The sequence below is a fragment of the Mastacembelus armatus genome, unplaced genomic scaffold (assembly GCF_900324485.2).
Source record: "Mastacembelus armatus unplaced genomic scaffold, fMasArm1.2, whole genome shotgun sequence".
Lineage (NCBI taxonomy): Eukaryota > Metazoa > Chordata > Actinopteri > Synbranchiformes > Mastacembelidae > Mastacembelus > Mastacembelus armatus.
The window spans coordinates 16,538-39,177 of NW_022872881.1; the positions used below are offsets into that span (position 1 = coordinate 16,538).

Sequence of the window (22,640 nt, forward strand, 5' to 3'; positions counted from 1 at the left end):
AACTTGCCCTCATCACCAGTTTTTCATGGGACATAAATTTGCATGTCATCTGCATAAGAATGATATTTATCTAGAGATTGTCTGAATAATACTTTCCAGAACTCAGGTGGGGGCCAAGGATGTAGCCTTGAGGTACACCACAGGTCAGCAGTTTCAATGACCACAACCAAAATGTTGTTTGCTAAGTAGGATTTGAACCAGATTGAGGCCAACTGATACCAACCCACTTTTTCAAGGTGAACCAATAAATTAAAACAATGATCTGTATCAAATTATGAACTGAGATCAAGAAGAGCTGAACAGTGTGCTGGACCAACTGAAAGTAAAAGCTTATTAGTAGCTAATCACAGGACTGATACACAGAGACAGACACACACTTACATTCAATTTAACCAACCTAACCTGCATGTGTTTGGACTGTGGGAGGAGAAAACCCACACATACACAGGGACAACATGCAGACTCCACACAGAAAGGCCCCGGGTCCACCTGGGTCCAGACTCTAAGCCTAACCTGCATGTGTTTGGACTGTGGGAAGAGAAAACCCACACAGACACAGGGACAACATGCAGACTCCACACAGAAAGGCCCCGGGTCACAAGGGTTCACGCCTACAACCTCCTTTCCGTGAGGGGACATTGTGACAACCATGGCTCCAGTGGGTTGTGGATATTTGCCTAAAATTATTAAAATGTAGAAGGTCAAAGTTTTGATTCTTTGAGAAGTGGGACCAACACTGTAAAAAAGCAACTGCATTTGTCAGTTGTGTCTAAAAAGTGACTGGCTTCTGCAAAGGGGTTTTAGTGACCACGGACATCACAGGTCACATGACACTGTGGAACAAAACCTCCTTGGTTAGGTTTAGTGAAAGATCATGGCTTGGGTTGAAATGCACCATAAAACCAAAACCTTTTAAGAAAGTAAATGAAATTGAAATTAAATAAATGATTAATTGAACCACAACAACCAAAAAGTCCCTGTGAGGAAGCTTCACTCTCCAATCAGGTGAAAGCATTTTTAGTCATTACTTTAGTTCAGTATAAAGTTTTGTTCATGCCTTTATCAAATAAACTTCAGCTGACTGACATTGGCTTCATGTAGTAGGGTTTCAGTACCAAGTATTGGTTTTATTGTTTTTTTTGCTGCTCCAATTGTTCAGGATGGTCCCCATGAGGTGGCAGTATGGACTGTACCAAGTGGGATTGTGGGAGGGAGGAAACAGCGACTTTCCTTGTTGTATTTTGTTTCCTGCTGAGACAGGTAAAATTAACTCCAGCCTCAATAGTATGTTGAGGAGTTCCTGTATGTTTGAAAGCCTTGATGCAAAAGTTCACGTTAGTAAGATTTTAAATAGCTTTAATCATCACTTTGATTTCCCCTTTGTACTTATTGCGTAGTTTGACCAAGTAATATTTAAAGCCATGGTTTGATTCATTGGGTCTGTTTCCTCTGTGGTTTGCAGGATCTTTTCTCTGCAGTGAGTTACTTTTTATTTTTGCACTCTGTCCAGCTGAGGGAACAGTAGAAATCTGAGCTCTAAACCAAGTTCCTGGATGTTCCTTCTCCTCTAGGACTCACTGATGCCCAGATCAACAGGGGTTAAGAACTTTTATCCCAGTGCTATGGAAATTAGATTTTACTGAGTGTATCTGTTATGTTGTGCATGTTTTCAGATAGCTGGAGTCAAGATGAAGGTACTCGTGGTGTTTCTGCTGGTGGTGTTGGGCTGCAGTCTAGCTGAAGGGCGGCTTGTGTCAAAATGCGAACTAAGGGATGGACTGATGAAAGCGATCGATGATCTGGCAAAGAAGGGGACAACACTGAGTGGGGAGAACTTTGTGGCCAAGGGTAACTACTGGTTATTTTAACATTGGATCAGTGATCACAAACTGGGATCATGAAATCAGTCTACAGAAACAATTGGGTGTTAGCTGCTCTGTGTTTATCAGTGTCAGGTGATTTCTGTCCAGGTAATTAGTTCACACCTGGCTGGGCAATCACGTATGTGGCAACCAATGAATGTTCAGTATAAAAACAAGAGAGAACTGGTTCATCCCAGACTTCTTTAACCTTCTCAGTCACTTTAAACACATCAACTCTCAATGGAGACACCAGAAACAATTAAAACAGCTTCTCCACATACAGGATTAAAACATGGAGGGAGGAAACACCTGAGACACACTGCAAACATCAGGCATAAAGTCATTCAGTACTTTAACATCAGGAACACTGGGGACTACTGGTACTAACAATCCTGGACTCAATATGTACCAGTGTTTAGCTGTAATGTCAGTAAACTCATGGTACCAAACGGGTTGCATCTAGTTCCTGAGCTACTTAATGTTTAGACGTTACTCATGGAGATATAACTAACACATGTCCTTGTGGACACAATTTCCATGTGATTTTTTTTTTTTTTTGACTGGGATCTAGAGATTATTTGCATAAGCATTCAAATCTATTCACACTGCTCTGAACATGAATATGTGCAGGAATTTAGGACAGTGTGGATCAGATTGTGTCCAAAGTGTGGTCAAGTTCTCCTCTCTCCAACCTTCAGTTGTCTGTCACGCTGAGCTGGCATCAGGTTTCAACACCAGTGCAGTGAAAGAGCTGAAGACACAAAACCCAGAGGTGGACGCCACTGGTCTCAGGAGGTATGAGGGCCTTTTAAGAGCAATCCTGCCCCGCGCTCAGAGACGACGACGACGACAAGTCAAGAGCACTCGTTCAATAAACCAGCCTGATCCGTTGACCATAATGCCCAATAACCCCACCAGAGTGCCCAAGGTGCGGCCTATGCCATTCACGCTGCCCACTAAGAGGGCCATACTGTTCACGCTGCCCCCTGTCAGGCCTACGCTGCCCCCTGTCAGGCCTACGCTGCCCCCTGTCAGGCCTACACTGCCCCACTATCGGCCCATGCTTCCCCGCTACTGGCCCACACTACCCCCCATGCTTCCCCCAACCCTGTCCCCCTCCCAGGACACACCCCCCCCTATGCTGCCTCCCTCACTGCCCCCCATCTGTGACACGCTTCCCCCTGTGCTGCCTCCCATCTGGGACACACTTCCTCCCATGCCACCACCTATCCAGGACACGCTTCCCCCCATGCTGCCTCCCGTCTGGGAAACGCTTCCCCCAATGCCACCACCTTTCTGGGACACGCCTCCCCCCATGTTGCCTCCTGTCTGGGACACACTTCGCACCATCCAGCCCATACCACGCACCTGTCACCACACTCGACTCCTCCGGTCTCCAAACCACGAGGAGGACTGGATGTTCTATGGACTTTTCCAGCTCAGCGGTAATCTGGTCTGCAACGGCACAGCTGATTCGGCCAACATCTGTGGGATAGACTGCAGCAGTGAGTTTCACTTTGTTTCCTATCAATGTCTCAGCTGTAAAGGGGTCCAGGACCAGACTGAACTTGGCCTTATTTGCTCAAACTTGACCAGCACAGTAGTTTTACAAATAGCTAATGTACCAACTCAACAGATGTTGGCTCATAACCTCCTGCTTCTGATTCTTCTTGTTCATGGTTTAACAACTTTGCTTCATCTTTACCAAATTGTTTCCTTTGATATAGACCTGGCTGATGACGACATAGGTGACGACATCAACTGCCTGTTGAAGATCCTGACCAGTCCTGTGTAAGTTGTTCATTTATCAGTGTGGTCACATGATGGGTCAAATGTCAACTTCATTGTGCACCAGCCTTAAGCACAGCTGCACCCAAACCCCAAAGGATTTTGGCTCTGAAAAACAAAACTCACATCTTCTCCTCAGATTGAGGAGATGATTGTGGAAACAATCCAAATGTTAACCGCTGCACAGTGAAGCTGAGTCTTCAAAGCCAAGGAACAAGAAATAATTTTTTTGGTTTTGTTTTATGGGTGGAGAACGTAGAGGTTCACTGCAGCTGCTCCAGGCTGATGCTGAGTGAATTTTCTAAGCATGCAGCTCTTCTGGTTACACCAGTCAGCAGGTGTTTTGGCATGGAATATGAATAGTTGCTGTGTAGAATCAGAGGAAATGTCAAATGTGCAACAAATCCCTCCAGCTGGAACATGAACAGTGGTGTCAATCACAGCTGCAGAGGCACTTTGTCTTTAACTGATGATAAAACAAACATGACTTTAGGCTGCAGACCTGAGGGTTTAAGTTCAGTTTGCTCTGATTCCATATTTCCACAGTGGCAGTAACTCTGGGGCAGCTCACTGGGAGAAGCTCAAAACAATGTAAGTTCTCTGCATGATCTGTCGTTTAAATTGTGAATTGCCAGTAATTTAGTTATGAAGTCAGTTTACTGGCCGTGTAAGTTCGTTCTTGTTCATTTGCAGGATCGATCTCATCTTCCAGGACGAGTGCAGAGATAAAAAGTCCTCCAAGTACTTCTCTGACTGCCTGACCTGACTACATTTAGTGATCACTGGAAGAGTTGACCTTCTCTCAAATCAATGACCTATGACAATAAAGTATGTACAGAACTGCTTCGTGCATTTTTGGTTTGTGTCTTGTCATACAAAGTCAGTGTGGCAGAGCTCACCTCACGGTCTAGTTGAGATAAAATACTGGTGTCAAAAGGTTTGATAACATCTAGTATGGTTGAGTTGCCATGACTTTATCAGCAGATGACTCTGCAAGGAAGACTTGAGCCCTGTGAACTTTTGAATCACCAACAGAAGGCAGATCACCTGGTTTCACTTTTTCTTCAGTAAAATCTGACAGTTTGAATTTTCAGTCACATGGTCCATAAGCTTCAAAACATAACAGCTGACTTTTTAATGGACTTTTACTGCTACATAGTGTGATATGGGGAGAAACAGTTTTTTACATCTCATGTCCTTTCAATGGCACCAAGGCGTAACCGTTACCGTAAGTGAGAGATGTTTCCTGGTTGCTGGGTGATTTGAACCTCCCCTGCTCTGAGAGCCAAGTGTGAATGTCACAACATTCTGCACATTCAAGGTCTTACTTCTAGGAACCAAAGGAGTGGCCTGTGTCAGAACAAAGGATCTGAATTCTTTGCAGCTCTGCGGGAGCTATATATATATATTGTTCCACTTTTGTTGTTGCAGTCAGACACAGTAGCTGGAGTCAAGATGAAGCTTCTCGTGGTGTTTCTGCTGGTGGTGCTGGGCTGCAGCCTGGCTGAAGGGCGAACTATGACGAAGTGTGACCTGAGGGCTCAGTTGTTAAACGCGATGAACAAACTGCCAAATGATGAGATACCAATTGAAAATGAGTTTTTGGCCAAGGGTAAGTACTGCTGATGGACTAATTCTGTCCTCTGGGGACCATGAACATCTACAGCAAATGTAAGAGACATTAATAGAAATGTGAGTCCAGGCAGTTTTTCATTTCCATTTTCTCCTCTCTCCCTGGCCTTCAGTCGTCTGCCACGCCGAGCTGTCCTCAGGTTTTACCACCAGTGCAGTGAATCATCTGAAGCCTGGCACAGAAGACAACCACTTCATGGAGCGTCAGGACATTTTGAACAGTGGAAATCTACAGTCTGTTCAGAACCCTGAGTGGCACCCAGACCCTGCGGCTCAGGAAGGGGAGGTCTTGGTGCTCTCTGGCATTTTCCAGCTCAGCAACAACCTTGTCTGCAACAATGGCAGTAATACTTCCCCCAACATCTGTGAGACAGAGTGCACCAGTGAGTTTCACTTTGACACCTGCCTCTTGCTGCTCAGCTGGAATCAAAGACAAAATGCAGGATTGGCTTTTAAATTTGATCCCTGGACTGTTTCAGCTTTTATTTACCCCGAGCAACCAACAAGCCGACTCTACAGATGTTAGCAGCAGACAGCTGTCAGCTACAAACCAGATGTGCATGTGTAGAGAGTTTTACTGCCTGTACTTCTCTGCTTTTCTTCTTGTGGGGGGAACAATTTAAACTTTACTTTTTCTTTCCAGAGCTGCAGGACGACGACATCACTGATGACATCAGCTGCCTGTTTGAGGTCTACAGCAATCCTGAGTAAGTTCCTGATTCAGGTTTTTACTCCCATTGCATCGCAGTTAATTTGACAGCTCATCCATTCATTTCTGAATCAGTTTTGACATTAGCTCCCTAGTCAGACCTATTTGAAAACACAATGCTCTGCTTTAAATAATCACTTAGCTTGGACTTTCCAGAAAATGTCTTTAAAATGATAAATATGACGTTTTCCTCACTGGGAGAACTGGAAGTTATGAATATGCAGATACTGTCCATGTTCCCAAGCAATTTATCAGCGTCTGTGCCCCGGAGGCTTCAAGTATCTGACTCGCATCTTAAACTCCGATTTAATGTGAAGACAGAGAAACTTCCTCTCCAGGAGATGAATGTGAAAACAGCCTCCAAATGTTAAACTGCACATTCATCGTACTGCACAGTGAAGTCATCCGGCTCAGGGCAGAAGAAGAAGAAGAAGAAATGGGTTTTTGTGTGAGAGGGACTGTGAGGTTCATCTCAAAAGGCACGTCAGGCTTTAAAACAAACATTTCAGGAGTGGCTGCACAAACAGGTTGAGACCGTCTGCTGCTGTGAGAGACTGACTGGTTACACCAGTCAGTAGTTTGGCAGGTGGCCTGAAATGAATAGCAGCTGTGTATAGTCGGTGAGAACAAGGCCAGAGAGCAACAAATACCTCCAGCTATATTTCCACACTGCTCATTATTTTTAATAACCGATGGTAAACAGTGTTTGCATCACTGTGCATGTGGAGGTGCATCCAACCACGTCACTTCACAGACTGAGCTAATTTGCCCCGACACTGCGATTTTATTTATCTCATATATGCTTCATGTATTTCCACAGCGAGGGCCTTGCAGCAGACGTGCTCAGGAGGAAGATCAGACAGTAAGTTCAGTCTTTTCCTCCTAAGTTGCATGTTCTGCTTTTACATGTGCTTTGCATTGATTACCTGCAGTTTGGTCATCCAATCAATACAGTCAGTTTGCCTAAACAAATACCTGTAATGTTGACTTCGGCTTATTTCTAGGATCCGGCTCATCTTCCAGGAAGAGTGCAAAAGCAAGACAGCCTCGGAGTACTTCTCTGACTGTGCATAACCTGCACCCATGTAACTCCTGGAATCACTGGGATTATTAATCTTCTCCTAAATGCAGAACCAGTGACTATGATGAAATGAAGTGAAGGGTTTTTGTGTTTTTATGTCTGTTATTCAAAATCAACATCTGTCCTTTGACGCTTTGGTAAAAGATTCATAACGTGGCTTGATGAAGCAGTTTCCTCTGAAATACACAGATCAATAAACCTGTAAAATATTTAAAAATGTGTTATGTTTGATTATTACTTCAGCAGCACATATTGTTTAGCTGATTAACCATCACTTCACTACACAAAGAGTCCAAGACAAATCATTGGTGCAAGTTCTCCAGTGGTGTTTTTTGTTTTGAATCTCACTTCTGATTTTAAAAAAATCTCTGTAAAATGATCTTGTACACAGATAAAACAATAAAAGATCATAAACAAAACTGTGAAATGCAGTCACTGCTTTTGAATATGCTGCTGTTCACTGCCACAAACTGAGACATGCTGATGGTGCTGATGAGAAAACAAGGCCAAATACAGAGACTGTAAATGCTCACAGGCAGCCTGGACTGTAGTGGACCAGGGGGAGATGCTAAATCTGAGCATCTTCTGCTTTAGACAATCTGGCCTGTGGTTGTGTTATAGGTGTAAACTGCCACATCATGCTGATGGTTGTAACTTTAGAACTAACAGATCAACGATTTGTTTTCATTTTAAGATAACCTGATAGGAAAGGTTCCCATAAACTTCAATGGACCCGTCACTGGTGTCAGTGGAGACACTTTTTGATGTTGTAGTTCTGACACTCATCACTAGAGGGCATCCTTTGCCACTGTGTTACTGTAATCTACAAGGGCTCATGCAATCTCAGAAATCCAAACAAGAATGCAGCTGCACTGGTATGTCCTGTCTTGCACTGGTGTCACCTCTGATTGAGGTGAGTAGATAATGATCCTACAGACCTTTTGTGATCATCTGAGTTAAATGGCTGAAGAGAGGGGCCCCAGGGGTTCCTGTACCTGAGGAGCAAAGTCAGCAGAAGAGATAAACATAAACATCAAACATTTTTAAAACATGGAAATGCATTTCTGTGTTCTGATGAATCTGACATTTTGGTGCTGTGTCGTCTTGCCTGGATTAAGGAAACCCCTCTTGGAGCCAGACCTGCGAAGGGATCCTGCCCAGTGTCTGCTAGTTAGACCTTCACCACTGGGCTCGGTTGGGTACAGCCCAAAAAAATTGACATGGAGCTGCCTCCCTGGTCCAAGAACCAGGAGTCCTGCAGCAGATGGTATGACCCCAACAGAGTCCAGATCTCAGCAGTGTGACATCAGTCTGGGATCACATGGGAACAGCCTGAATCTACAGAACTGCAGCAGCTGGATGGATGGATAATGGATGGATGGATGAATGGATGGATGGATGGATAATAGATGGATGGATGGATGGATGGATGGATGGATAATAGATGGATGGATGGATGGATGGATGGATGGATGGATGGATAATAGATGGATGGATGGATGGATGGATGGATAATGGATGGATGGATGGATGGATGGATGGATGGATGGATAATAGATGGATGATGGATGGATGAATGGATGGATGGATGGATAATAGATGGATGGATGGATGGATGGATGGATGGATGGATGGATGGATGGATAATAGATGGATGGATGGATAATGGATGGATGGATGGATGGATGGATGGATGGATGGATGGATGGATGGATAATAGATGGATGGGTGGATGGGTGGATGGATGGATGGATGGATGGATAATGGATGGATGGATGGGTGGATGGATGGATGGATGGATGGATGGATGGATGGATGGATGGATAATAGATGGATGATGGATGATGGATAATAGATGGATGGATGGATGGATAATGGATGGATGGATGGATAATAGATGGATGGATGGATGATGGATAATAGATGGATGGACGGATGGGTGGATGGATGGATGGACAGATAATAGATGGATAATAGGTGGATTGATAGTAATAAGTTTCATGAGACCTTCCCTTCTCTCACTTTCTGCAAAATAAAATCTGTCAGCCTGGACCATGGGGGGTCTAAATAAAACACCTTTGGTTTTAACCAGGACATTTGACTGAAACTAAAATCATGTTTCAGCTGCTCTGTTCTTGTTGCACGTGTACTGCTCCCGTGTTTTTTTGCTGACGTAAGATGACAATATCTTTTTCTGTACCCGGTTCTAGTCCCATGACTTTGTTTTCAACACGATGGGGGCGTAACCTGTAGATTTGTAAAGATGTTTCTTTTCCCCCTTTACGTCTTCGAACCCATACAAAACCAGAAACCAGAAAAACCAGAAAACATCAGATGTCTCAGAACACTGTGTATTTCCAGATCCTTGTTCCAGGGACCAAGGGAGTGGCCTTTCATTGTAGGTGAACAATAAACGTACAATGTGCCTGGTTTGTTATCAGCGGCTCTGCAGACAGTATATATATCATGTCACACATGCTTCCAGAGTCAGACACGACAACTAGAGTCAAGATGAAGCTTCTCGTGGCGTTTCTGCTGGCGGTGCTGGGCTGCAGCCTGTCTGAAGGGCGAATCGTGACAAAGTGTGAACTGAGGGACCAGCTGGTGAGGGAGACTGCGAACCTGACGGACAGTCAGAAAGTACTGACTGGAAGTAACTTCGTCGCCAAGGGTAACCACCGTTTCACCTACTCAAACGACTTCAACTTGTTTTTTTAGTTACTCAGTCAAAGAGCAGCTAAAGAGGTGGTGGAGGTACGAATAAGAACACACGTCTTTAATACACAGCGGGGCTTTTTTTCTTTCACCTAATCTGGTCTAAATGGTAAAAACTGATCCAGTTTCTCATGAACCCCTTTACTGTCCAGAGGTGTGTGGATCAACAAGTTTTCTATTTGCAGATCAGTTTGTCATGTTGTCTTTATCTTTTCTGTCCGGCCTTCAGCTGTCTGTCACGCCGAGCTGTCGTCAGGTTTTAACACCGCTGTGGTGAACGAGGTGAACCTTGAGAAGAGAGGCGATGACAGCAAGGAGCAGAAAGACTCTTCTAAACCAAGAAGGCAGCGGAGCCCCAAGGGGCCTGAGCCACCCAAACGGCCCGAGCCACCCAAACGGCCCGAGCCACCCAAACGGCCCGAGCCACCCAAACAGCCTGCACCAGCCCCTCCTCAGCCGAACAACACCTGGAAGCTCTACGGCCTGTTCCAGCTCGGAGACAAAGTGGCCTGCAACGGCACGAGTCCTTCAGCCAACATCTGTGGGACCAGCTGCAGCGGTGAGTTTCAGTTTGTGTTTTTTTCCATCTGGATGTCACAGCTGTCTAACGTTTCTTTCCACAAACTGTCGGTTTGTTTTCTGTCCAGACCTTCTGAACGACGACGTCACTGACGACATCAACTGTCTGCTGAAGATCGTCACTAATCCTCCGTGAGTTCTCTTGTGCGGTCGCACAGTTCAAATATCACACACGCTCTCTTAGGTTGGCTTTATTGTACAGTGACCTCAGTGAAAATTGCACCTGATTGGACTTTTTGATTCATTCAGACCGACAAAAGGCCGTGAGAGTTCAGAGTCGAGCGAGGAGAGTGGAGAACAAAGGTAGGACATGCAACAAAGGGCTCCACAAACCTCCCACAGCTGCTGGGACTCTTTGTGTTGTGCCTTTAATATTTGATGGTAAACACCATCCAGCTTGTGTCCTGTGATGCAGCAGACATCAGGGATTAAATCTACAGAGAGAGTTTCTTTGTCCTGATATGTCATATATTTTCCCTATATTTCCACAGAGGACATGGCTCTGGAAAGGCCCACTCGGACAAGCTGAAAACAATGTGAGTTATATCTTTATCTGTTCATTTTCACGTTCTGCTTTTAATAAATGACCTGAAATCACTACAGTTCATTTACTGAACATTTGCCGACTGTTGATCTGCAGGCTGGGGCTGATCTTCCAGAACGAGTGCAAGGACAAGCAGGACGCCAGCTACTTCGCTGATTGCCCATAATCCTTAATACATCTAGTCCCGTAGTTATCACTGGAATTACTGACTTCCTGTCAAATGTCCAGTGACCTGTAATATCAATAAAGTGAAGCATCATACACTCGTTGTGTTTTTTTTGTGTCTGAATAAAGAAATTTCCCACAATGCACAGGTCAATAAACCCGAGTCATATTTTAAAAAGAGATGTTATGAAGGGAGTGTGGAAACATTCTTGGTGTGCTGACAGAACTGAAACTTAAACTTCCTTTACCAGCGTTAACTTTAAATCCTCCGTCTGTCTTAGAAAGTAGCTGCAACACTGTCCCTGCACTAACCCACAACGTTTACAGCCACGTCAGGAGAACACGATGCAGAGGTGGAGAAGAAAAACCTTTTTATCTAAAGGTTAAAAATGTGCATTGATTTATCTAAACCATCAGAAAACACTTTATTACCTTCATCACCGACACCAACAGACATGAGCATCAATTATGTCATTTGAAAGAGAATTGAAAGTCACTGTACATGATGCAGCATATTACTGTTGTTGTTCTGCCGTGTCACCACTAGAGGTCCCACTTTAGTCGTGTGTTACTGTATTTAGTGAAGTGCAGGTGTGTGATCTCACACACTCTCAACATTATTCACTGGTCCCTGCATGTATCCATGTGTGTGTGTGTGTGTGTGTGTCTATAGAGTATTTACAGACGACAGATATTGGAGCTCTAATGTCTTCTCACACTTTTCCACTGTTTGACCAGAGCTCTGGACACAGTCTGGCCTCCAGGTCTTCTATCTTTATCGACTCTACGTCCCTGGAGCTGGAGACGCTGGCAGCCCGGGTGATCTTGGTGAGCGTTTTTTCATAGGGTGGAGGCAGGTAGACCATGACGAAGACTCCGTCTGATCCGTCGGAACTGGTGCTGGTGTGGCGCTCAGCGTTCCTGGTCAGGGAGGACAGGAACTCTGAGCTGCTCTCGGCGTCCTGCAGGTCCAGAGCGATGATGTTGGCCAGGCTCAGCTTACTGCGAGAGCACCGGCAGTACACCAGGCCGACCAGGAGAGCCAGCAGGAGGACTGAGACAAGCGGGAGGACCACGTGGAGCACCGGCTCAGACTGCCTGTCCTCCGCCAGATCCAGCTCGTTCCATTTGTGGCCCTGGAGATCAACGAGGAAGAAAAGAAAAGTTTCTGTCATGATTCTGCTCAGGTCCACTTTTGGATGCCAGAACATTGTGTGACCTGCTTGTGAGCACAGACAAGATGACTTAAAACATATGTAGGTGCACTAGAGCCTAAGAGGGAACTGGGTTTGATTCCCATTTGTTCTCTTTCAGCACATCTGGAAACAGAAGAGTTGACTTGGAAAGAAAATCCTCAAAACAAAGTTTTTATGTCATGTGATTAGATTTGTAGTTTTTGAGCCAAACTTATAGTAAAAACTCACTCGAATAAAGTATAAGTATGAAGTATTTGTGCCAAATACTTCAGTTCCTGTTGTCGCTGTGTGTACATGTGTGTGATTTCTACACACCTGCTTCTCCTGTGTCGCAGGTGAACCTGTCACCCAGTCGTACGACCCCCTGCCTGCTGGTCCGAACCTCATCCAGCTGCTCTCCAGTAGCGCCCGCATGATGCTGAGGTGCGGGTGGTGCTGTCAGGGTGGACGGGGAGACGTGTGTTTGTAGAGTGATCCACTAAAGCGTCCAGTTGTCTGTCCTGTGGTTTCAGGAGTAAACAGCAGAGAGCAGGGGCTGGAGGATGGTTGTTGGTCCGGGTGGGGGCCAGGGATGAGGGTTGGTGTAATTTGGGGGGGGGGGGTTAAAGGATAAGCAGCTGCTCACATGCTCACACATGCAGCAGCACAGCAGGATTCAGGCCAGTGAAGGGATTTAGAGCCGTGCAGCTGCCCTACATCAGGGAGAGTGAGGGAGGGAGGTTCTGGGGACCAGTCTTGTCGTGGGGGCTACAAGTCCCCGTAATGTCCATCATCCAATTTAGGGTGAGGATTTGATTTAGGTGAGGAGCGGTCAGGGTTAGACCCCAGGACATGAACACAACTATGTCTGTGTGTCTATCCCTGTGAGGACCAGTGGCTCCTCTCACCTCACTTGAGGGTTCAGGTTGGAAACAGGTTTAGGGTTTAGACCCAGTGAGTCAGTGACTGATTCTGGACCCAGTTTGCGTACTGGTGAAGCTGTGTGGCTTCTCTTCAGATTACAGCTCGGACACGTGGCGCTGACTGGAGGGTAAAATAACAGCTGCTGCATCTGTTCCAGAGTCCGGGTCCTCAATAGCCTCAAAGAGAAAATCCTTAGAGAGAACAACGATTCGCTCGTCCTCACATCTACAGTCACGCTCTGATTTTTCTTTTTTTTGCTTCATCTTCTGAGCCACCTGAGACCAGAAGGAGGGTCCTGGTGGATTCTAGGCAAAAACCACAAAGAGCTCCCTGTCTGGGACTGAGGCTCCTGGTGGTACCTGCAGACACACAACCTAGGGGCCTGAAATAGCACCAGCATTTCCCCTGATCCTGAGGCGTCACTGATAAATGTAATTAAACCATTTTAAAACTGTAAAAACTGATGTTTTTCTTGGGCCTCAAACACAACACCGACATGTGATCACTCTATAAATTATATTTCAATGAGCTTGACCTGTACTAGCTGAGTACATCACACTTAAGGCTGTGAGTATTTGCTCCAGCTGTGCAGAAGGGTAGCTGTAACAGCTGGATCTCGGTCAGCACAGTGGGATTACTCAGCAGTGACGTAACAGGTCTGACTCTACCCATGATCCTCCTCTCCACCTCTGTGTGCTCGGACCCGGCCCTCGTATTTCTGCACACTCAGCTCGCCACGTGAGGAGTAATTACAGCCGCGGTCCACGGCCGGGGCCTCTAATCCTGCAGGGACAAATCCCTCCGAGTACCGGGCCTCCTGCTGGGTCGACTCCAGACAGATGTTGAAGCTGACAGCTGGACTTTGGACATGTGAGTGTGAGATCAGCACCAGTGTCAGTCTCATCACGAGCAACATCTGGACCTCTGGACGTTTTGTTTGATTAACAGGCCGAGAGTGAGGAAGTACATCTACAAATAAAGTACTGACAGCCTTTACTGCAGTAACAGTACAAATACCACAGAGTAAAAATCCTCCTGCATTGCAAAAGTTACTGCAGTAAAAGTCCAAAAGTATCATCATCCAAATGCACTGGAAATACTTCTAATTTGAAGTACTTTATATACCGCTGGGTAGCTGATGTGAACTACCTTATATACTTCTGATTTGAAGTACTTTATATACTGCTGGGTAGCTGACGTTAACTACCTTATATACTTCTGATTTGAAGTACTTTATATACTGCTGGGTAGCTGACGTTAACTACCTTATATACTTCTAATTTGAAGTACTTTATATACTGCTGGGTAGCTGACGTTAACTACCTTATATACTTCTAATTTGAAGTACTTTATATACCGCTGGGTAGCTGACGTTAACTACCTTATATACTTCCAATTTGAAGTACTTTACATACTCCTGGGTACCTTATATACTTCTAGATTGTATTTTGTTAGGAACTGAAGTTATCAGATAAATGTAGAACAGGAGAAAGTACTTGGATAAATATATTTTATGACCTGTAGGTGGCAAAATACAACCAGTTTACCTGATGAGCTAAATGCACATGGGCAAAATACATATAAAAACGGAAATGAAAACATTTTACCTTCACAATAAAAGCTTCTTTTCATTTGTAAAATAGCGATATATTTGACAGTTCTGTACAAAAGACTCATCAAAAACACCTTCATGAGTTTAATGTGGGCCTGTTTATTACAAAGTGATAACATGTATGTCAATTATGTGTGTAACCGTTTTGAAATAGTGTGCATGTAATAAATGATTTGCTGTTTTTGTAGTTAAATTATTGTTTTTTGTGAGTCCGGGATTATTTTTAAATACATGTATATTTTTGATTAGACTACATTTGAATACATTTATTTACTTACTCAAACTTTTGTTTAAAGAAGTTTCCTCCTACACTTGTTCATTTATTCTCCCTCTCTCCAAACCTTTACTTTGAAAGACACATCGTGATGACGTCGTCCAGGTGTGTTTTTAGATGCCCAGGTGAATTTGATTGGCCTGTTTCTGCTCTTACCGCACACCACGCACGTTGACCTGAGTCATCGCCGGCTCTCGGTGGGAATGTGTTAGAAATGATCGGGGCAGAATTTTTACACGTTGTTGCGCAAAGTCCGAGTTTCCTCTGAGTTTTTGTGTTTTTAGACTTTATAGTTTTCAGAAAAAGCCTCGTTGGCACCAAAGGCCTGAACCATGCAGCCGGGCGGTGCGATCTCGGTCCTGCTCCTGATCGGCGGAGTTTCTGCTGTTATTGGTGAGTGGATAAAAATGTAATGTCTAAAAGTTTATTGTGCTTTAATGCATAACATTGTACATGTGGGCAGCGTAATTAACTCACTGTACTTCATACAGTTCTGAGGTGTTAGTAGTATTAGTATTAGGTATCGGAGGCAAACCTTGTACTTTGTACTGCAGTACATTTATCTGACAACTGTAGTTCCTTATCACAATCAGATAAATCAAACAAAAATACTCAGCACAAATACCTCAATGTATAAATACTCAGTTATAAGAAAAAGTACTGAAGTCACACTGGAGAAGTATTTTTGTTACTATTTCAAAATGGTACTTTAATGTGATAAAGTCAAGTACGATGAGAAAAACTTAAATATCTAATCTATCTATTATATTATATTATATTGTCAGTGTTGTAGTTTGGGTAGATAGTAGTATATATAGTACTGAGTCATGTAATATGAGGATTTCTTCAAAGTAAAAGGAAACTGGAGCTGTGTGAGATAAATATAGTGGAGGGAACGTACAATACTTACTGTGAAATGTTTAAGTATATAAACATAGGCCTAATATTGAAATACTTAAACACAGAACTAAATGTACTTTATTATTTCTAATTACTGCTGCAGTCTGGTAACACAGTATTTGTTGAAATACAATATGATCTTCAAAAACAAAACACTGAATTTCATCTCCAACCACTGATGTTTTGTTGTGGGACGTTCAGGCCTCAGCCTGTTGGTGTTTTTGTAAACAGTGAACCACCAGGTTGACTGATCCTGGCTGACAGTAACAACAACAAACACAAGGATCAGCTCTCGACAAAACTCCCCCCAAAATAAGCCTAAAAACAGACCATGTACAGTGTAACTGCACATTCCTGAGAGTCAGGTGGATCATCTGAGAAAGGTGCGTGAAGGTGAGTCAGTTATTGCCGGTTATAAACCTGTTCAAGGTCCAGGCTGCGTCTATAAACTTTATCATCAGTAGCTGGACAGTATTTTATTTATTGTTTTAAACACATAAAAAACTCTAAGACTTTCATTTCCTCTTCCTCCCATCAGTTTCTGGACATTTCAGCCGTGTGGCCACACTTGAGCAGATGTTACCACATGTTGGAAACTTTTAAAAACGTATTTTAACAGCATTTGTTCCAACTCGTCTGCAGACGTGAGCCTCCTCGTTTTGCTTCTTGTTTTTAATGACACATCCTGAAACTGAGGAGTTTGTTAATCCGGATCATTACCAAGGTTTTTAGGGCATGAAAGCGTCGGCGTTTTCACGCTCCGTTGTAAAGGGGGGGGGGGGGGGGGGGGGGGGGGTGATAGAAGCTGATGAGTAACATGATACTGGCACATATGAATGAACTACAAATGGCGACACCTGCTCATGTGGTGGATTTCGGTGAAAACCATGTTATTTACCGTAGATTCACCTGATCGCCCAAACGCCTTTAACTGTGCAGTGTGTGGATTTACTCTTAGGTCTTCAGGTCTTTAGGTCTGTTTCCCCATTAGTTCAATGTTGTTGATGCTGTCTATACTGTCTGTGATTGACAACTGGTGAGTGAGCAGATATTAGCAGATGAGTGACGTGTGTCTCTGGAGAAGATCAGTACATCTGACAAACAGGTCAGACAGTGGCTGAACAACAAAGAGAGGCAGAGTCTGGAGGAATGCTGAAGAGCAGGGATTGTTCCGTACCACCTTTAACAGGTGTGTTAGTGGAAACTATGACCTGCTGGCTATTGTCAGACTGTTATAGTCCCTTAGGGGATTAACGCTCAGTATGTCGACATCTTAATTTGTGTCTTTTATTACAAACAGGGTTCAGTGCACGGCTGCATGTCACAGTATGGGGCTTTATCCACATTCATCCATCAGGGCCAGTGTAGACCAGTGTAGACCACTGTCCCCGTACAGACCCACTTTAACTACATCACAGCACTGTCACTTCTGTGCACAGATGACTGGATGAATACCAAACCAGAATATATTGAGCTTGGTTGGACATAACATGTTGATAAAACAATAAGTGTAGGAGTCAGAAAGGCTGCACAGATTTCTGGTGTGGAAACAGAGCCCCAGCTGCTGCTGGGTCTGGGCCTGTGCAGAGCAGTAGCAACATCTGGACAGGTCGCACAGCAGCAGAACACCTATTGGCTTGTGTCTGTGTCAGAATCACTTAAGTTCATATTGTGCTTGTTTATTTTAAAGTTGTATTTTATGAAATTCTAAGTTCTGAAAGTTTCTATCAATAATCCTTCATATTATTAAATCATCTCATTCCTAATCTGATACCTCAGTACATCCGTGCTCGGAGGCTAATTGCAGCTTTCACTCCTTCAGCACTGACATCAGTGTGCTGAGCTGTCAGACATGAATTCCACTAACTGTGTATTTAAGGTGGAGAAGTCCAGACCAGGATGTGTGGTTTCATTAGCGGTTAGGTTTACGTTTCGGATCAGGTGCAGACCAACACGCTGCTTTTTCCTCGCAGGTCACAACATCCCATGTGGCTGTCGTCCATGTGAGCACACAGGCTTTGTGTGTATTCACGGCTCTTTCTTCTTCTTCTCTTAGCTGCAGTTCCACCTCCAGAAAAAGTCGACGTGACCTGCCAAAATCTCAAAACCACAGTGAGCTGGGATTACAGCGAAGACCAACCACAAACCAGCTTCACCGTAGCTCTCGGAGGGTCTGGAAGGTAAAAACTACTTTATGTTAAAATCAGTAAACACCTGTTTCTGCTTTAGTTGGACTGATTGGTGGAGTCTGCAGAAACGCTGCTGATTTGAGTGGAAATGTATTGACAGAAATAAACTAGTAATAATATCAGCAGCAGAAGAAGAAATTGTTTTGGTTAATGTCTAAATTCACAGAGGACTGACCTGCTGTTGTCTTGCTTTAATTTGAAGGCATTTTGAGACCAACACCACAGATCACCAGTATGATCTGAGTCCCTTCATCTGGGGGTCTGAGCAGCAGTACATGGACCTCCACTATGTCACGGTCACAGCCATACAGGGAGGAAACTGGTCTGAGCCCGTGGAATCTAAAACCTTCTCCTTCAACACTTTAAAGACAGTCAATGTGAAGTGTAAGTGACATGAGGAGGTCAAACATACTCACACTCTGCTAAATCAAACAAAACGTCTATTAATACAGATGTTTGTTTGCCAGAGGTTAAACTGTGATTTGTCTTCACAGGTGAGTTAGATTTCCCTCCTGCGAATCTCACTGTTCGAGAGTCGGTGGCCACAGTGACTTTCCAGAATCCGTTGCACGTCTACAAAGAACTGAAGGAGGCTGTGAGGGACGACTCTGCCTCCATAAAGTTCAGAGTTTCTCCAGGTGGTGTAAGTGTCACAGGTTTCAAAGACTTTGGTTCAAACTGCTGGTGTTGTCCACATGCACACTGCCTGTGCTATGCTGGGCCCTAAGAAAGAATCCAAAATCAGCATTAAATCCAACTGATTCATATTGTGTAGCCCTCCTCATATCACCAAACCAGCTCTGAGCCTCCACAGACCTCTGCAGGTCCCTCTGGGGTCCTTTAAGTCCTGAGGCTGTGAGGTGGGGGCTCCATGGATCAGACAAGTTTTTTCTTTGCATCTATTGATGTGACTGCACCTGGTTGTCCACGTGGTTCATCAGACCAGGTCTGCTCCATGGTCCAGTTCTGAGGCTCATGTGTCCATTGTAGGAGCTTTCAGTGGTGGACTGGGCTCAGCATGGACACAGGTTTAATGTTGGGGCTGATCAAAACAACCTTTAATGCCAAACACGACTGCAGGCTCATGTGTTTTCTACATCACCAGCTGTTTATTATGATAATATATCAATTCATTAATAATTCTGTGTTCTGACTTTCAGAAATCCGACCAAACCTGCAGTCTGACACAGAAAGTCTGCAGATATGACTTCAAGCTCCCTGAGGATGGAGGGATGTGTGTCAAACTGGAAGGACGTTTGTGTAACAGCAATTGTTTGAGTTGGGTGGTTTTCAAAGAGACAAAAATCTGTCCCAGTGACTCAACTGGTAAGTCTGGAAACCACCAAAACATGTTGATTTAAAGAAGCAACGTGTGTGTGTGTGTGTGTGTGTGTGTGTGTGTGTGTGTGTGTGTGTGTGTGTGTGTGTGTGTGTGTGTTGAGGACAAAATCCAGAGTAACAGTAAGAATGAGCTTTATTCATTACCAGGCTAAAAAAACAAAAAACAAAATAAAAATATTTGTGCTGCAACATTTTGGATTCATCCAAAATATTTCAAAATGTTTCCTGTTTTCTGTTTGTTCCAGAGATCCATGTGATAACACTGGCGCTGTTGCTGTGCGTCTTTGTCCTCGCGATCGTTGTGGTGTCCATACTCATCTGTAAAGTGAAGGCCTGGACCATGAAGATACCCGTCCTACCGGACTCTCTGGTAAGGCACCGGATCAGCACAAACAAAACACTGATGTTTACACTGTGACCAGGGACAGGTGAAGTCCATAGCACTGGTTATCAGGTTCCTCTGGCACCTGTCAGCACTGGGTTTCACTGCTTTTCCATATGTTTCTCACTGAATGGCAGACAGAGGTGAGGGCTCAGACAGATGTGGGCTCAGACAGAGGTGGGGGCTCAGACAGATGTGGGCTCAGACAGAGGTGAGGGCTCAGACAGATGTGGGCTCAGACAGAGGTGAGGGCTCAGACAGATGTGGGCTCAGACAGATGTGTGAGCTCAGACAGATGTGGGCTCAGACAGATGTGTGAGCTCAGACAGAAGTGGGCTCAGACAGATGTGGGGGCTCAGACAGATGTGTGGGCTCAGACAGAGGTGTGAGCTCAGACAGATGTGTGAGCTCAGACAGATGTGGGCTCAGACAGATGTGTGAGCTCAGACAGATGTGGGCTCAGACAGATGTGGGGGCTCAGACAGAAGTGGGCTCAGACAGATGTGGGGGCTCAGACAGATGTGTGGGCTCAGACAGATGTGTGAGCTCAGACAGATGTGTGAGCTCAGACAGATGTGGGCTCAGACAGATGTGGGGGCTCAGACAGAAGTGGGCTCAGACAGATGTGGGGGCTCAGACAGATGTGTGGGCTCAGACAGAGGTGGGGGCTCAGACAGAAGTGGGCTCAGACAGATGTGGGGGCTCAGACAGATGTGTGGGCTCAGACAGATGTGTGAGCTCAGACAGATGTGTGAGAGCTCAGACAGATGTGGGCTCAGACAGATGTGGGGGCTCAGACAGATGTGTGAGCTCAGACAGATGTGGGCTCAGACAGATGTGGGGGCTCAGACAGAAGTGGGCTCAGACAGATGTGGGGGCTCAGACAGATGTGTGGGCTCAGACAGAGGTGGGGGCTCAGACAGATGTGGGCTCTTCCTGACAGTAGGCCTGTGGAAGACGCACAGTGACTGCAGGGCGACACCAGCACCAACCACCTGCTGCACCGACTCCAGTGGTCACAGCATCAGGCTGCTGGTCGTAACATGAAGCTGATCGATGTTTTTAATCTTCATCTGTCTCTGTCTTCAGGTGCTGAAGGACTCTGACCTGCTGAACCCCAGACAGCACTTGAAGTATAATCCTGTGCCCAACCCCCCGATCAGTCCTGTTACAGTGACTCTGCTGGACCCCCACTGGACCTCTTCAGTTGGCTCAGAGGACGACTGCCCTACCCAACACCCCCAGGGCAGCAGCGCCAGCTCGGACCTCGCGGCCTCATATTCTGGACCGTTCTACATGGAAAGACGACTTTCAGGGGGCAGCAACCAGAGCTGGAGGCTTCAGGAAGATGCAGGATAGACGACTCCTCTGTCGACTCGATGCAAACGGAGAGTGTTTCGATGGAGGAGGAGGAGGAGGAGGAAAGACCACCCTATGAACCCCGCGTTCAGCAGATAGACATGGGCGATGGAGACATGGTCGACTGTTACAGCAGGAGATGATGTAAACTATCAGGTTATGAGAGTTTTAACTACAGACGTTTAACTACAGACTGAACCAGTAGCTTCAGGGAGTTGGTGCCTTTTTCCAAGAGACATGGGAGTGATGGTGTTAACCATTTCCCCCCCACAGCCCTCAAACCTCAGGAACCGTTCAGCCCTCGACACAACAGGGACCTCAGTCTACCTTCAAATCAACACGTTCTACGGGCGTCATATTTTTACCTCGTAGCTAAAGAGGCTTCAGCCTGAACCCTGTTTTACAGTTTAGTGAACAGGGGGAGCAACATTCCTGAGCACGACTTGTGATTGACAGGAAAGCCGTCCTTTTAGTGTGGTGTTGTTTTAAAAGAAGATACGGCACGCTGCACTTTGGCTCTGTCGTCTCTGGGAAATAACCCTGGTGATATTCCAGGCAGCTGTTTCAGGAAACAGTGTCTGTCACGATGACACCACCTTCAGCTGAGCTCAGCTCCTGTGGCATTTGATCAGATTATTGTCTGTCAGCGAGCAGCTACTTCATAAAACAGGCTCTAAAAGAACCAGCCTGCAGCTGTTCGTTCTCAGTTCTGGTTGGTTCTGTGTGCAGCTGCTATGAAGGAAAGTGCTCCATGTCACACTTTAAGAGCTTCGCTATCATTTGTTTAAACAAAGGAGCAGTTCACCCAGGTGGCACAAAGACATGATCTTACCTGGTGATATCTGATCGTAGAACTCTTTGGCTTCACGTGTTTCCCGAGTTTTTTTGGTTGGTCATGGTTTTTTAAGAAATAACGCTCCACATATAATAATCTAAAGGGGAGACTGGCAGCTGTTTGCACACAAACTGTTTCTGCAGTAGAAAGTGGTTCCAGTGTGGCTCAATCAGACATGGAAACATTTCTGCAGAGAAATGTTGCTGTTTTTATCTTTATTTATTTATTTTTAGCATTTTTAAGCATGAAAACTCTTTTTTTTTTAGTGGGCTGGCAGCAAAGGTCTGATGTGGCCAAGAAACCAAACAGTCCACCAGTCTCCGCTTCACTACAGGTACAGGAGAAACAGTTTTTCTGGCCTCTGGGTGAACTCGTGCTTTGAGACGTCCCTACTGTCATAAAGGTTTGGTCTTATCAAAACTAAATCTAGAGCCTCATACAATCTGAATGTTGCACTGCTGCCCGCACCTCTGCAGGTGTCGGACACTTTAGTCTCACTGAAGGCGCCGCACCCTGTCAGTGCATTCACCCACAGGTGCTGCTGCCTGACCCGTGACCTGCAGAACTGGTCTGT

General features: G+C 45.1%; 3 protein-coding genes across 4 annotated transcripts; all 3 read left to right on the forward strand.

Moving 5' to 3' along the window:
* The first annotated feature begins 5,061 nt into the window (after nt 1-5,061).
* LOC113132372 (uncharacterized) lies at nt 5,062-7,289 on the forward strand. The gene is made up of 5 exons (XM_026310368.1): nt 5,062-5,262; nt 5,396-5,665; nt 5,926-5,989; nt 6,812-6,853; nt 6,996-7,289. The coding sequence occupies exons 1-5, from the start codon at nt 5,106-5,108 to the stop codon at nt 7,063-7,065; spliced, it is 603 nt and encodes a 200-aa protein (XP_026166153.1). The 5' UTR covers nt 5,062-5,105; the 3' UTR covers nt 7,066-7,289.
* Nucleotides 7,290-9,363: 2,074 nt separating this feature from the next.
* Nucleotides 9,364-11,173, forward strand: LOC113132377 (chromodomain-helicase-DNA-binding protein 7-like). Of its 2 annotated transcripts, XM_026310374.1 has the most exons (7): nt 9,364-9,470; nt 9,558-9,743; nt 10,017-10,346; nt 10,435-10,498; nt 10,616-10,669; nt 10,858-10,902; nt 11,007-11,173. In XM_026310374.1, exons 2-7 carry the CDS (start codon nt 9,584-9,586, stop codon nt 11,074-11,076), a joined length of 723 nt encoding a protein of 240 aa, XP_026166159.1. In that variant the 5' UTR covers nt 9,364-9,470; nt 9,558-9,583; the 3' UTR covers nt 11,077-11,173. The 2 variants fall into 2 exon arrangements, with proteins under 2 accessions (XP_026166159.1, XP_026166158.1); XM_026310373.1 differs by having other exon boundaries at nt 9,458-9,743.
* Nucleotides 11,174-15,241: 4,068 nt separating this feature from the next.
* On the forward strand, nt 15,242-22,612 carry LOC113132380 (interferon gamma receptor 1-like). Its single transcript, XM_033325105.1, is given in 8 exon segments — nt 15,242-15,453; nt 18,017-18,140; nt 18,352-18,533; nt 18,644-18,792; nt 19,310-19,475; nt 19,736-19,860; nt 20,962-21,199; nt 21,202-22,612. Coding segments are annotated over 8 exon segments (1,218 nt in total). The 5' UTR covers nt 15,242-15,392; the 3' UTR covers nt 21,375-22,612.
* The last annotated feature ends 28 nt before the right edge of the window (nt 22,613-22,640 follow it).